Here is a 14,469-nt window from a genome sequence, read left to right on the forward strand (position 1 = left end):
AAAAAAAAAAAAAAAAAAAATCAATTGCCTGAATTTCACACTCACACTCATAAATGTCTTACCTTGGGACCTGGAAGGCCAGGGATCCCAGCAGGTCCCTGTGGGAATAAAATACATGCTGATTTTTTTTTTTTTTTTCAAGATTACAAGTTTGTAGTAGTGATGTCTTCACTGTTTCTAAAAATGTCCATTCTGCAGCTGGAGGACCGTGTCTGGCTTTTTACAGTTGTGAAACGAACCACTGTCAGCATCCTTTAAATGAGTTAGCAGATACATCCTCAAATCAATTTATGTAATAATGTATGTTATCACATTATGGTGTAAAAACAGCCAATAATAATAGAGCTGGGTTATTTTCCACATATAAACACAGTGCTGGTTGTACCTGTGGGCCTCTGGACAGCACAGGCCCGAAGCCACTCTGTCTCCCGGATCCTTCCAAGTCCTGGGAACACAACCAGTTGGGTAAAGATCAGCCTGTTATTGACCCGTCTCTCTCCAAAAACAACTAAAGAAAACCAGGCCGTGCAGCATACACTAAATAATCCACTTCAGTCTGAAAAGTTCAGCACTCAGAATTGATATCAGCAAGAGAAAACAAAGATGTGAAAGTGGTGAAAAATGCTGTACCTCCAAGTCAAAGCTGTAGCTTCTTCCAGGGGGGCCTGGGGGCCCAGGAGGGCCAGGGAGACCCCTGGGACCAGGCTTCCCCTCTGGACCCTGATCTCCTGTCAGGCCGGGGAAGCCTGCAGGACCTTGATCACCCTGAGAGTGAAAGATTACACGTTTAATTAAAAATGCCAAAAAATTAGAAAATCGTGTCCCAAGATGGCAAAAGTGTTTCTGTCAAAGAGCAATAAACTGAAAATGTGACTTTAAGGGATCTTAAAAAAAAAAAGGAAATGCAATGGTAATGACATGGATGAGGGATGAAGAAAGGAAGAGAGTTAGAAGACAGAGGGAGGCCAGGGAGAGCAAGCTGGGAAGGAACATGGACAGATTAACGGATGGAGAAAGAGAGTTGGGAGGAAAATGAGGACATAGGGAGGGAGACATATAAATCATAGAGAGAAAATAACAATTGAACAGACATAAACTTATCAGTTATACTGTGCAAATGTCATTTTGAATTCAATTCCAATATGAATAGCCAATATAATTAGCAGTACTAGCATTAATAATCCTGGTTTGTCCTGTAGTGGTTGATGCATTGCAAAAACGCAAAATCTTACCAAGATTATTTGTCTTATTTCAAGTCAAAAATGTCTTATTTCTAGTCAGCATATCTCATTACACTTAAAATAAGACATGATCACCTCAGAAGTAAATAGTTTTTAGACAATTTTCACTTGTTTCAAGTGAGAATTCACTTGAAACAAGTGAAAATTTGCTTGTTTCATTGGCAAAATTTGCCAGTGGAAAAAGTGAAAATTCACTTGAAATAAGTGAAAATTAGCTAGAAACAAGAAACAAATTTTGCCAATGAAACAAGCAAATTTTCACTTGTTTCAAGCAAATTTTCACTTGAAACAAGAGACAATTGTCTAAAAACAAGTTACTTCTGAGGTGATCATGTCTTATTTTAAGTGTAATGAGATATTTTGACTAGGAATAAGACATTTTTGACTTGAAATAAGACAAATAATCTTGGTAAGATTTTGAGTTTTTGCAGTGTGGGTCTTACCTTCGGCCCTGGTGGCCCGTTCACACCCGGCTCGCCCTGTTAACAAACAAATTAACAACTTAGTGTAAAATCACATCAACGGTAAGGACATGACATTGACTCTAGTTTCTGGTTTTCAGAAAAAAAAAACTTAACTGTGAGAATCTTACAAGCAAAATTTAAAGGGTGTCTCATGAAAAAATGAGAGTAGCTACAGTAATGCAAGGTTTATCATTCAGGTGCTTGCAACTGCGTGTTGTTTTGTTGGCTCCTGCGTTCATTTGTCCATAATGTATTTTGCAATCCGCATGCTCTTGAGGCTGTGCAGATTCCATGTTATGTGCAGCTCATTGTGGGAAATCAAAGGTGCTCTCATACACCAGGTAATATGGTAGAGGCCAGTTTGGTGCACAGTGGCGTACATTCACAAGAAGGCACTTCCAGCTGCAGCGGCCAAGTCAACAAAAGAATTCAAAACTTAGTTCTGCAGTTTTCTTACTTCTCACTCCTTAGTTTAACTTAGTCCAATCATGCATGCCCCCAGAGAATGAAAGAAAGAAAGAAAGAAAGAAAGAAAGAAAGAAAGAAAGAAAGAAAGAAAAAGCGTCCGTCCTTGACTGCATTGAAAACCTAGTTTTGCCTCGTCTGCAGTTTTAAATACTGTCACTGGACCATAAAGACACTTTCTGGTATCGTCCCTCAGCAAATAAGAAGACTAATCTTCAATGCCAAGAGCATTACAGACAACATTACTCAGTGTTTATGGGTTAGGGTTTGAGCCGTTCCCTTTTGGCTGTAGTTTCAGGCACCCACAGACTAAATTAAACAGATCGAACTTCTGTGTGATTCCATGCACCATAAACCTGCGTAACTGCAACAGACAGATATACAGATGCTCTCAAACCCAACCCTTTCCTGCTGATCCCATCTAGTCGTCTTCCCATTGTTTTATTCAGCATATATATTGTGTTTCTGTGCATTTTATCTTTGTTTGTAGTGATAATACATTGTGATGTGTACCAGGCTGCGTGCCAATTTTCCCTTTAAGGACAACTGAACTGATGCAATAACAAGAAATGCATTGGAATCCCATCCCGTCTCACCTGGTCTCCCTTGGCCCCAGCAGGCCCCGGTTCCCCGTCTTTTCCATCATCTCCCTGCAAAAAATTCAAGGATTTTCTTGACATTCAAAATTTTAGACGACTACCAGTCTTTACCAGAAACTTGACACATTGTTGGCACTACATAAAACGGGTTGCTACCTTTGTTAGCATCTCTCTTAGCTGCAGGCTAACCGGGTTAAAATGAGGAAATACTAACGGTGCTGATGAGCCATTTCTAGGGAAACTGGAGTGCATAAACTTTTATGCACCACGAGTGTGCTGCAGGATGGCTCTGTATAAACTGTGAGTAGTCTATTTGCACAGTTAGTAAAAGCCTCTAACAATTTTGAGTGAAAAGACAGATTTCCCCCGACTGATGCTGCAGCCAAAAGCACAGACCATGTTGTAAAGCTTTTTCAGCACTTCTTTCAAAAGCACTGTTAGCTTTATGTACTAATCGTAAGGATAACGGCAAGTGCATAAAAAAATTAAAACAGAGGTCATATAGAAAACTCATGACCTCTGCATGTGTGTGTGTGTGTGTGTGTGTCCATACAGAAGATTGTATGCATTGTGAAGCATTAACGTTTATAAATGAACATACATCCATATTTATGAAGAAACCATTGATATGAATGATGCACACACACACACACACACACACACACATGCACACACACAGTTCTCTATGAAACACAGAGACACACAATCAGACACAGAGACACATGTGTTTACACTTGGCATGCAAAATGTGTCTTGAGTAATCTGATATCTGCTTGTGTGTCACCACGTACAAATCCAAGTGTAAACACAGCCAACAGGTGTTTGAAATCAAATTGATCAATCAGATTTCAAATGTCTATTGGGTGTGTTTACATTTGGATTTTTTTTTTTTTATCCAAATGTAAACTTCATCCAAGAATTTCTTTAGGCCAGGTGTAAACAGGGTTAGACACACAATAGCGCTTAGCAAGTCATGGCAGAATGGCACTAAATCAACATGGTGTTTTAAAATACAGCTGGGGGAAATACTGTCTTTTAGGCCCCTTGGTTTTGATGGGACCAAATGACAATACCTGACCCGAGCCAGACCCAGAACCAGACCAAGAACCAGACCCAGAACCAGACCAAGACCCAGACCAAGAACCACTAAACCACTCCTCAATCACCTGAAAACAAAGGCTGGGTCAGCAATGTCAGTGTTCCTCTATCACTTGAGATGCCAAGCCTCTGAATTTTAAAGATGAAAGCTGGAAGCTCTCTTGCAGGGAAGGTAATGCAGGGGAAATGTAGCTATAACTATCTTCATTCATTCATACATTTTTTCATGCAGTTTATGTTTAACCTGCCTTCATATTGTGAGTCCCTGAATTTCCTTGTTCCTGTGCAATGACTGATTTCAGCTGGCTGACTGCTAGTTGTAGGAAGGACATTAACTTTAGTAAGTGGTTCGCGGAAGATGGACAATATATAGCATTTAGTGGATATGCAAAGCCAGCTAGGAAAACTGTTGACATGAAAATTAATGACATTAATGAACTGGAAGTGTTGACATGAAACTTACAGGAAGTCCAGGTTTACCGATCTCTCCATCCTTCCCGTCTCTCCCTGGGGACCCAGGTGGGCCAGGGAAGACGTCCTCAGAGTCGGCCGCTGGGGGCCCTGGTGGGCCAGGAGGACCGGGAGGGCCAGGGGGACCCTGAGGAAACAAGACAAGACATTTCAATCACACACAGTGAGAGAAAAGAGAGCAAAATACCCAGAGACACAGAGAGGGTGAAGAAACAGAGACTGTATTACTGCAGCATCTAATGTCAAAGTAGCCCAGCCCAGCTGAGAGTTACTCACCCTAATTATCTCAGCATCGCTGTCAAAGTCATCGAACCCTGACCCCTCGATGGCATCCTGAGGAACACACACCACATGACCAGCCAATCAGCTAAAATGCCAGTCAATTAATTACCAGATCAAAGATTAGACTGAGATGACTGGGCAGACTTGGATCAAAACAATAGTATTGAGGGGATTCACACCTAAAATGATAATAACCAATTTGTGATAATCTTAATATTCATAAGTCAATACTTTCACACCAGCATTCATTTTGCACGAGTGGGTGTTTCAGATGGTAAATGTTTCCATATTTTATCTTATAAATTTAACTGATGCATAAAAATGCAAGTGTACAGCCAGCAACAGACAGCAGCAAAAGACAGCAACAGAGCCCCCTGCAGGAGAAGAAGTGGTTTATCATTGTAACCTCATAAAAACAAAACTAAGTATACAGACTTTCAGAACTTAACCCTTCATATTTACTAACATGTTTTATCAGTTGTTGATGATAAAGGTTGTTAAAACAACCTCGACCCCAGAGAAGTGCCGATGCGTTCAAGATGTGTACATCACATTTAAAACATGCCATCATGTTAATTTTATGTTAACCCACTTGTGCTCATTAAATTAGGGAAAGTCATGAAATATGAGGCAAAGATAATAGGAAGGTTAAATGGTGCAACATTTTAACCATAACACCATGGCTGAGAAAACCAAAACATGAAAACTTCCATCCAGAACTAAATCTGAACTTTTTTTTATTGAGACAACACTCCAGTGAAACTGTGTTCAATGTTCTAACTTTCTCATTATAGATTTTCATTTTTTCAGTTTTTTCATTCTGACACCTCTGAGGTTTACCTTCAGACCTACAGTAAATGCTTATATCTGAAAGGACTGCCTTTAACGATTGCCTCAGCTTTTGTAAGGACCTTGTGAAAGTCTTTTGAAAAACTCACCAGGAACCTGGAAGATTTGCTGGGACGTCCTGGAGGTCCAGGAGGACCTGGAGGGCCTGGCTGTCCCACACCAGAATCGCCCTGTGGGAGACAGTGTTCTGCTGTTTATTTATTTGCACAATCAGTGATTCACTTAATTTATCATTCAGTTATTAATTAGTTTGTTTTATTCACACCACCACTGATGTGAGCCAAAGAAAGTCCAACTGTCATGAATGTGAAAGTAGACCACCATGTACCTTGTCACCTTTAGGTCCAGGGTCTCCGGGTAAACCTGGAAATCCTGGAATCCCAGTCTCTCCCTGAAAACAAGACAGTCATGGTTTTGGTCAGAGTAACAGACACATTCCCACATTGGATACCAGAAATAATGCAGCACAGTTCAGGTCTAGCACACTGACGTTTTTACCCTGGAAAGAAAATCTGCTGTGTTAACTTGCGAGAGTTGTGAGGCTGCATTAACGCTGACACTTGTATTGAATATAAGGTCAATAAGACAACATACAGGATACTGATATCAGCAAGTTTGCGCAACATTAAGACCATGAGCAAGAGCTATACATTAAATATTTAAGAAATCAAAGCAACTTGATATTCTACCTCAAGATGTTAGATCTGTCTACATCTTGTGATTATTTTTTTTCCCACTCATCCCCAAACTGATGGTCCAAGTCTATACTGTCTGGTCAAAGTAATGTGTTGGATCAATACTTGGTATTGGCAAACATATAAAGTCTAGCACCCAGAGTCAATATCCATACAAGGTGAGGGTGCATCCCTGCAGGACAATTTCCTGCAGAGATAGTAAAAAAATTACAAACTCCCTCAAGAATGGGCTGGAAAAGCATTTACTTACTGGAACTCCAATGTCACCTTTATGGCCCTGAAAAAAAAAATTAAAAAGAATAACTGATTTGATATTTATCTCACAACTTTTAGACATGAAAGAAACAGCTTTAATAGTGTGATGAATAGAACAGTTCCCCTAACATTGTACTGTAGAAAGCTGATATGATGTAGCAGTAGATAGATAGATCAATAAAACATACAGGCTGTCCATCATTCCCAGGTGCTCCTGGTGGGCCTTGAGGCCCTGGCAGCCCCTGTGGGCCCCGTGGCCCTGGCTCTCCTCCATCTCCAGACCCCCTCCACTCTTCAGAGACGCTGCCTGGGGGTCCGGGGGGCCCTGCAGGCCCTGGGGGACCTGGCTCCCCTGGCTCCCCTTTCTGGCCTGGTAGCACCTGGATGGATTGGGTTCATTGCTGTTAATTATCACTGGATAACGTGACTAATAAAACATTCTGGACATTAATGAGAAAGCATATGAAGTCAAGCAAAATGTGTGTTATACTGTGCATACTGGATGCCAGTTGTGAGGAAAATCAGTACTTACAGTGGCAGGTCTGTAGGCTGGAGCAGCTGTCTGAGTTGGTCTTGCTGTAGCTGGAGAAACACAGTGAGCACATTACAGTTAAGACTGCTAAATTTAATCTTAAATAAACTTCTATCCTCTTAACAAGCTGTTTAACATTTTTATTATAATTTGATTTTACATAATGGAAGAAAAGAAAACAGAATGATATAGTGGGAGGAGAAAAAAGATAAGAAAAACATTTAATTTTATTGGGAATTTTAACTCATGCCCAGTTTCAGGTCTTCAGTTTTCCCATGAGTGCCATCTAGTGGTAGTTCCAGGAAATACATCAACACAAGAGGTGCAACAAAATACTGATATACATTATATATTATATATAATATTCTGGACATAGATCATATCACGACGTACAAGTAAAATTATGTTTGTATGTGTTTGGGAGAGAGTGTGTAAATTAACTACCGTAACTTACCTGTAATTGTGGTTGTAACTGTGGTTGTCTCTGCCTCCTGTCCGGATGTCACCTCTTCATCCTCATCATCCTCATTCTCATTAACTAGTGATGCTTCAGTGGGCGGAGCTTGGACCGGGGGACTGTAAGTTGGGAAGGGCTACAGAGGGCAGACAAAGTTAGAGTGTGTGTGTGTGTGTGTGTGTGTGTGTGTGTGTGTGTGTGTGTGTGCACATTATGGATGGGGAGAACTCATGAAATGCAGCCAGAACAAAACATCAACTATTTTTTGAATGAATAATCTTAAATTGTGTAACTTCATGCAAAAATATTTTTTCTGCAATGAAAATATCATGCAAAAAAAAACAACTATTTCTACATATAGCCACTGTGTAGCTTAATTTAAAATAATTATACAAATCAGTGAAATAATAATACAAGCACAAACAAATATAAACTACATTACTAATGTGTGATGTAGACTGAGTGCGATAATATAATGAAAGGTCAACAACTTTTCATTGACATCTAGAGGCAAAGAAAGGTAGTAAAGATCATTCTCTGCATGAATCTGTCACTTTCTATTTTCAGCAGTCAGATTATTTTCTGTCAAATATTTCCCAACCACAATCACAGAAATCTGGAAAGCCTACAGCATAAAAGTGTGTTTATATCTTGTTTCTGTATCTGTCTATTACTCATCTGGTTTCCTTTTTCACTGTATTTCTTTTGTCTTCTCTAATATATTCATAATCAGCGTTTTTCTTCTCCCTGTTATTGATTTCATTTTGTGGATGCAGTCAAATTTCCTCTGAGAACAAAACTCAATAACAAGATAATTGTTGACGAGATAAAAAAAAAAAAAAAAAAAAAAGAACATAGTGAGCCGCAGACGGGGGGAAATGTTTTCTCTCAGAACAAGTCCAACTACATTGTCACACTCCGCTGACTAAGTCTGAAAACAACATTTCACATAGAGCCCAGAGCTTTTTTATTTTTAATTTACAAGGTCTTTTATATGCTGCTTAAAGCTCACAAGCCCATTCCTGGCCAGGACACTGATTCAAAGCCCACTGTCTGTTTGTGAATGATCTAGGACAGTGTTTCCCAACCTTTTTTGTCTTGTGTACCCCCTGAGCCTTTTTGTCAGACCACGAGTACCCCCTCACTCATACGTGGCTACGGGGGGCGGGGGGGTAAACAGCAAAATTTCAGAGAGTAATTGCTGTCTGGCACGATTGTACATCTCTCTCTGAACTCTCTTATGCTCCTTTGAAATTTGCCATTAAGTGCTGAGCCCTCAGCATGTTCATAGGTTTTAAATAATGCTATTAAAAGCAATAATCCTAATTTCTTTACTCACTGTTCTATTTCCACTACAGTCCATCAAAGTAGCTTTACAAGAACTAGAAACTCAAAATAAGCTCTAAAACTACAGGAAATACCTTGAATAATCCAACTACATCAAACTATTCTTCAAAAAAATTTATTGTATTGTCAACAAAAAACAAAGCAAGATATGGCATCAAATAGTGACATACAGTATATGTTTGAGCTGTACAGTCCCTTTTAGAGCAAATAAGAAAATGAAATGAAACTATGCCACAAAATAATGCAGTTTAAAATGCAAAAAATAGATATCTATCTAGAGACAAACTCAAAATATCAGTAAAATATGAACTATTTCTGACATTAATATCCTGACAGACTTTTTGAAAGAATAAAAAGCTCAGTATTTGCTCCTCCTGTGGTCTGTCCTCTCTCTCCCTCACTGTCCTGCACTCGCTTCAGCCTGTAAACAATCATTAGCTATTAGCTTAAACAGAGAGCTGAAAGAGGCAGGTTTTGGACCAAGCAGGGGAAAATATCACTTTTCATATTACAACCTTGTGCTTGGTGAACAAGTGGTGTGATAAATGACTTACTGGCTTTCACTTGAGGAGGTTTTCTTGCTAGTTCTCATCAGGCTGCTGCCTCTCAGGCTGATGGACTGACTGAAAGTTACCGAGCTGCCGCTCTGCCTGCAGCAGGATGCGGACCAAACCACTGTGAGGCATGGGGGGGTCATAACATTTAAACACTTAAAAACCCACTATTTTACATTTATAATTAGCACCGCTTGCATTGCACTTTCATTGAATATTACTATATTATTCAAAATTTATGGATGGAGGGGTCTTGTCCCCCCCCGACACCCCCGGGATTTCCGCCTATGTTTTCACGTACCCCCTGCAATGTGCTCGCGTACCCCTAGGGGTACGCGTACCCCCGGTTGGGAAACACTGATCTAGGAACATGACTGCCAGTCACAAAACAGTTTATCTATTATTTCCTGAAAAGCTTAGGGTTTTGGATCTGATGTTTTCATCCGACTGCGGCGATGTGGCTGAGAGAGGAATCAACATTTTTCAAACAGCACAAATCTGGCTGAGAGGTCCATGCATCTTTGCTGTCACATTAAAATCTCCTAACTCCACAATTTTTTTTTTTTTTACTTGATGTGAAACGGCAGTGTTTTATAGCATGGGAACATTTCAGCTCTGTCTGCACCGGAAACACTCCAAAATCCAAACAATTACTTCCAACTAACAATGGCTTTCCATCAGCAGATCGAAACTGGACCACATGCACCACAAGAAAAATAGTAACACCAACTGCTTTTACCAAATAATTGCTGACATGAACATAAAACTAATTTTCAGAGAGAAAAAAAAAATGTGAATATGAACATTGTTGAAAATAGAAGCAGCTGCATTTAGACCTATTAAGTGGTGTATTCTGAGTAATAATGTTTCTTTTAAAGATGCAAAAATGCTTTGTAATTAATAAATATTCTGTTCTCTTTTTTTCATGGTGTGAAGATGTGAGGTCTTGAATAGAAAAAGTAGAATCTGCACACTGGACAATATGCTCTGATCAGCATTTAATGGTGCACCAGCACGTGACTTCTTCTGAACTTTATATTTTTCATAAGATTATAAGATCATAAGATTTTCTGTCCAGCACCTAGTGTTTAACTTTTGGATGACTCAGAGTATCAGAGTGCTGAAGTAGAGGCATTGCAGTTGAGATAGTAATACTGAGCAGGAGTACTTTAGTCGAAAGTAATAGCACTTGTATGGAAAATCGCTTTAGTAAAAGTACTTATCTAGAAAAATACTGCAATGCTTAGTTAACTGCAAGCACAAAGGACTGATAATTTCTTTCCAGCAGCAGTAGAGTCCAGCTTGGAAACCTAAAGACTTGCTTGTAACTGCAAGGAATCTGGGTGAGGAAAAAGCAAAAAAAATTGAAAACCCTCTCATCTCGTTTAACAACTTCTAGTTGGGTGCTCTTGAGCAAGGCACTAAACCTCCACCTCTAGTAGCCAACAAGGCTGGGAGGCTCCCTGGCATGAATGTGTGCAAGTGTGTGATTGTGAAGCAGGGCATTTCTAAAAAAAAAAAAAAAAAAAAAAAAAAAAAAAAGAGGCATGCATGCTCAGTCAAGCTTCTTTGGATAAATAAAAGCTAACAATCTCAGAAGGAGCACCATAAAATAATCAGAAATGTTTTGCTACTGTAAGAAAAGTTCAATAAATCTATAAGCTAGATGTTACACCTCCCCACACTGCTGGAGAAGAGCAACATTTTTTCAGATCGCACAGAGTTGGCTGGGAGCACCGCACACTGCCACGAGCCAGTCTCCACCAGTCCTGTTAAGATAACAGTTGTTTTCTTTGGTCCGAGCCCAGCTGCTTTGAATGGGAAGGGAAACGCTGGTAAATACCACCTGGCATGGAAACAGTGGAGAGAGGGTTTATTACTGTTGGCTGTACGTGTGTGTAACCTCACCATGGTATACTCTCTCTCCTCCACAATCTTCTTCACTTCATCTATTCCTTCAATATCTTCATAGGCATCATCTCCGCTACCGTATCCAGAGGCCTGGAAAGAGACCGAAAAAGAAGGCAGGGGAAAGGAGGAGGGAGGCAGAAAGATAAAGATAGAGATAGAAAGATATAATTAAATGCTTATGAACAAACATAACGCATGGTTTTGAGCAGCAGAATCCGAAAGCGGTATGAGGCAACAGGCCAAAATAACTGGTTCTCCCTATTTTCAAAAAATGTTTGGTTGTCTGCTGTTTAGTTCCCACGGTTTCTGAGATAACACACTGACTGTATGTTGTTTTATCTTAAAATTAACATTTTTTGGAGATGTTCCACACTGGATATCACAGGCAATTAGGGCCAGTGCTACATTTTTTGTCTTAACAGATGAGAGAGAGAGGGCAGGGGAGGAGAGACAGATGGAAGAGAAGTAGGAAAACAAAATTTATGCAACTTCCAGAAGTCCAGATTTGTGTTTGAGTATATTAAATCATAGTACAGATAAAGTTAAGGATTTGTAAACGCAAAATTCCCATTTCTTTTATCCCTGTATCAAAACATCAGCCAATCCATTGATTGATGAGACAAAAGTGTGCAGTTTAGGTGCCAGATTGATGCAGTCATAAGTCAAGTTAAATTTATTTATATAGCATATTTCATACACAAAGCAAACAGAGGCTATATAAAATACATGGCAAATTATAACTATATATTCAATCATAAATGTGTATATTCACTGATATGCATGCCACTGAAAACAAACACACACAATGCATATAAAGTACATGCATAAAACACAGATACAAGCAAAAATACATGTTTTCAATTTCCTTTTAAGATTTAAGATTGTTGGGGCAGATCTCAAATCCTCCGGCAGGGTGTTCCACTCGCTGGGAACATAAAAACTGAAAGCAGCTTTGTGGCTTTTGAGTTCATCCAGGGAATAGATAAAAGTCCTCTGCCTGATGACCTGAGGGCTCTTTTTGGCTCATATCCAACAAGCATATTCTCAGATATAAACTGGTGCAAGGACACTGTTCGCTTTATATATAGGTATTAAAATTTTTCACAGTCCCAGTTAAAGGTGATGCAGTGGCATTTTGAATTAGTCTCTATGGGCTGCTTAAGGAGACCAGCAAAATGACCACTGCAGTAATCTAATCTGCATGCAATGAAGGCATGCACTAGTTTCTCACAGTGTACTTGAGCTATATACTCTTATTTTAGAGATATTTTTCAAATGGTACACCACTGACTTTGGGGTGTGATTAACATGAATAATGAATAATGGATAAATATTAAGAGTGGCATCCATAAAGAAACCAAGATTTCTGTCTTGGTCTTTGCTTTTTCTGTTTTTTTGTCTCTGAGACTTTGACAAATATCTCATTTTTGTCCTTATTAGCTTGTAAAAACATTTAGGACATCCACAAGTTTATGTCCTCAAAACACTGTGAGGAAGTGAGTCAATGGGACCAACGTCACCGGGGAAGACTGATGCTGCATATAGATTTGAATGTCATCCGCATAATTATGACAAATGTATTTAGTGTTTGTGTGCGTGGGAGGACATACATATTAAATAATAGTGGCCCAAGTATTGATCCCTGGGGGATGCCAACTTTCGAGACAAATTTCCCAATGGATACAAAGAAAGTTATGCTTTGCAAATAGGTCTCAAACCATTGGACAAACTGGGCCAGACTGACCAGCCTACTTTTCTAGTCCAGCTAACAGCATATCATGGTCCAGACTCTCAGAGACAGCACTTAGAACCAAGACTACAAGAATTAAATCCCTATTTGAATTAAAGTCGAGTTGAAGGTCATCACCACCTATAAAAATGCAGTCTCTACACTGTTGTGAGATCAGAAACACCACACTGCCCTCCCTCAGTGACATTTATGCTGATCTGTAGGAAAGCCAGCAGCATTTTAAAAGACCCCACCCACCTTGGACATAAGCTGTTTACCCTCCTTCCCTCAGGAAAGAGGTACAGGACAATTAAAACACACACAAACAGACACCGGAACAGTTTCTATCCACAAGCAGTCTAGTGTGTGACCCTCCACCCCACACACGCACACACACACACACACACACACACACACACACACACTCATGGGATGCTAGCAGCTGAACCACAGCAACCATAGCACTTGCAGTTTACTGTTTTCCTCTTTTTTCTTGTGTTTTATGTTGTTTTATCATGTCTTTTATTTATTTTATCTGAATGTCTTTTATTGCTTACTGCCGAAGGGAGCTGCTGAACTGTTTTTTGTTGTTTTATGACAATGGCAATAAAGTATCTATTCTATTCTAAAACACCTTTTGAAGGTAAATACTATTTGAAATGGTTATGGACAACTTTTTCAAGGGTCTTGCTAAGAAAGAACAAGATTGATATGGGTCTAAACCATTGTGTCTCTAGCATGTGTCAGCCACTCTTATATTGTGAGTGTGTGTTTACAGCCATGGACAGCAATCTGAATCAATAGCACTAAGGGCACTTCGCCATGTAATGACTTCCCAAAGCAAAACACTGGTGTACTCCATGCAGGGACTGATGTTTTGACTGTGCGTATTCCTAATAAAACACGAGGCCAATGAATGTGCCAAATGAACCGAGTCCTCCAATGTTCTGCCTTGGGTGCTTATTACCTGGTTAAGTGCCCATAGCACTATATATTTTGTTAGGGGCCTGTAATTAATGATATCAGATGCATCACAGTTCTTCTTCATCGACAGCAGCCTGAGAACAGAGCATCTGGAAAGATCCCTGACTCAAGGGAGCAGGTAATTATTTCTGCAGTACCTTCTGTGGTAGACAGTTGAAAACAGATTTAAAAAAATGGTGTAGGGAGAGAGTCCAAACAGCAAATGAATTTCGAAATTCATTTCTGTACAGTGTCCTTGACTGTTTTGGAGCTACAAAGGATGCCATATTGCCAGCTCTGCTGGCATATGTGTGGAATGTGACCACTTTATCTTGAAGCACACACGTTTTCTAAAAACCACGCAGTTTGTGGTGAACAGCAGGTCAGGGGGTTCAAGGAAGAGAATTCATCAGTGGAGAAGTGTACTTGACACCTGAGAGGGTTTATATGGCTTATAAAACATAGCTAAGATTGTGAAAAGTTACCAGGGTACATCTACTGTCTGAAATGTTACTGTCTGAAATGTGCATACATGCAAATTTAACAGGTGACAGATA

The 14,469-nt window shown here is 39.7% G+C and overlaps 1 protein-coding gene across 2 annotated transcripts in view; it reads right to left on the reverse strand.

Moving 5' to 3' along the window:
- The window catches only part of LOC115379070 (collagen alpha-1(XVIII) chain-like), an 80,379-nt gene that overhangs the window by 14,390 nt on the left and 51,520 nt on the right, over positions 1-14,469 (reverse strand). For both annotated transcript variants that reach the window (XM_030079744.1, XM_030079743.1), the window contains exons 7-20: positions 11,218-11,310; positions 7,406-7,544; positions 6,952-7,001; positions 6,608-6,799; positions 6,415-6,441; positions 5,798-5,860; positions 5,559-5,639; positions 4,615-4,671; positions 4,331-4,465; positions 2,767-2,820; positions 1,685-1,720; positions 631-765; positions 386-445; positions 63-98 (exon numbers count right to left, since the gene is read on the reverse strand). In XM_030079744.1, coding sequence (XP_029935604.1) covers positions 63-98; positions 386-445; positions 631-765; positions 1,685-1,720; positions 2,767-2,820; positions 4,331-4,465; positions 4,615-4,671; positions 5,559-5,639; positions 5,798-5,860; positions 6,415-6,441; positions 6,608-6,799; positions 6,952-7,001; positions 7,406-7,544; positions 11,218-11,310 — 1,158 coding nt within the window. The remainder of the gene's footprint in view (positions 1-62; positions 99-385; positions 446-630; positions 766-1,684; positions 1,721-2,766; positions 2,821-4,330; positions 4,466-4,614; positions 4,672-5,558; positions 5,640-5,797; positions 5,861-6,414; positions 6,442-6,607; positions 6,800-6,951; positions 7,002-7,405; positions 7,545-11,217; positions 11,311-14,469) is intronic.

Source organism: Myripristis murdjan, chromosome 20, assembly GCF_902150065.1.
Source record: "Myripristis murdjan chromosome 20, fMyrMur1.1, whole genome shotgun sequence".
Taxonomy (NCBI): Eukaryota; Metazoa; Chordata; class Actinopteri; order Holocentriformes; family Holocentridae; genus Myripristis; species Myripristis murdjan.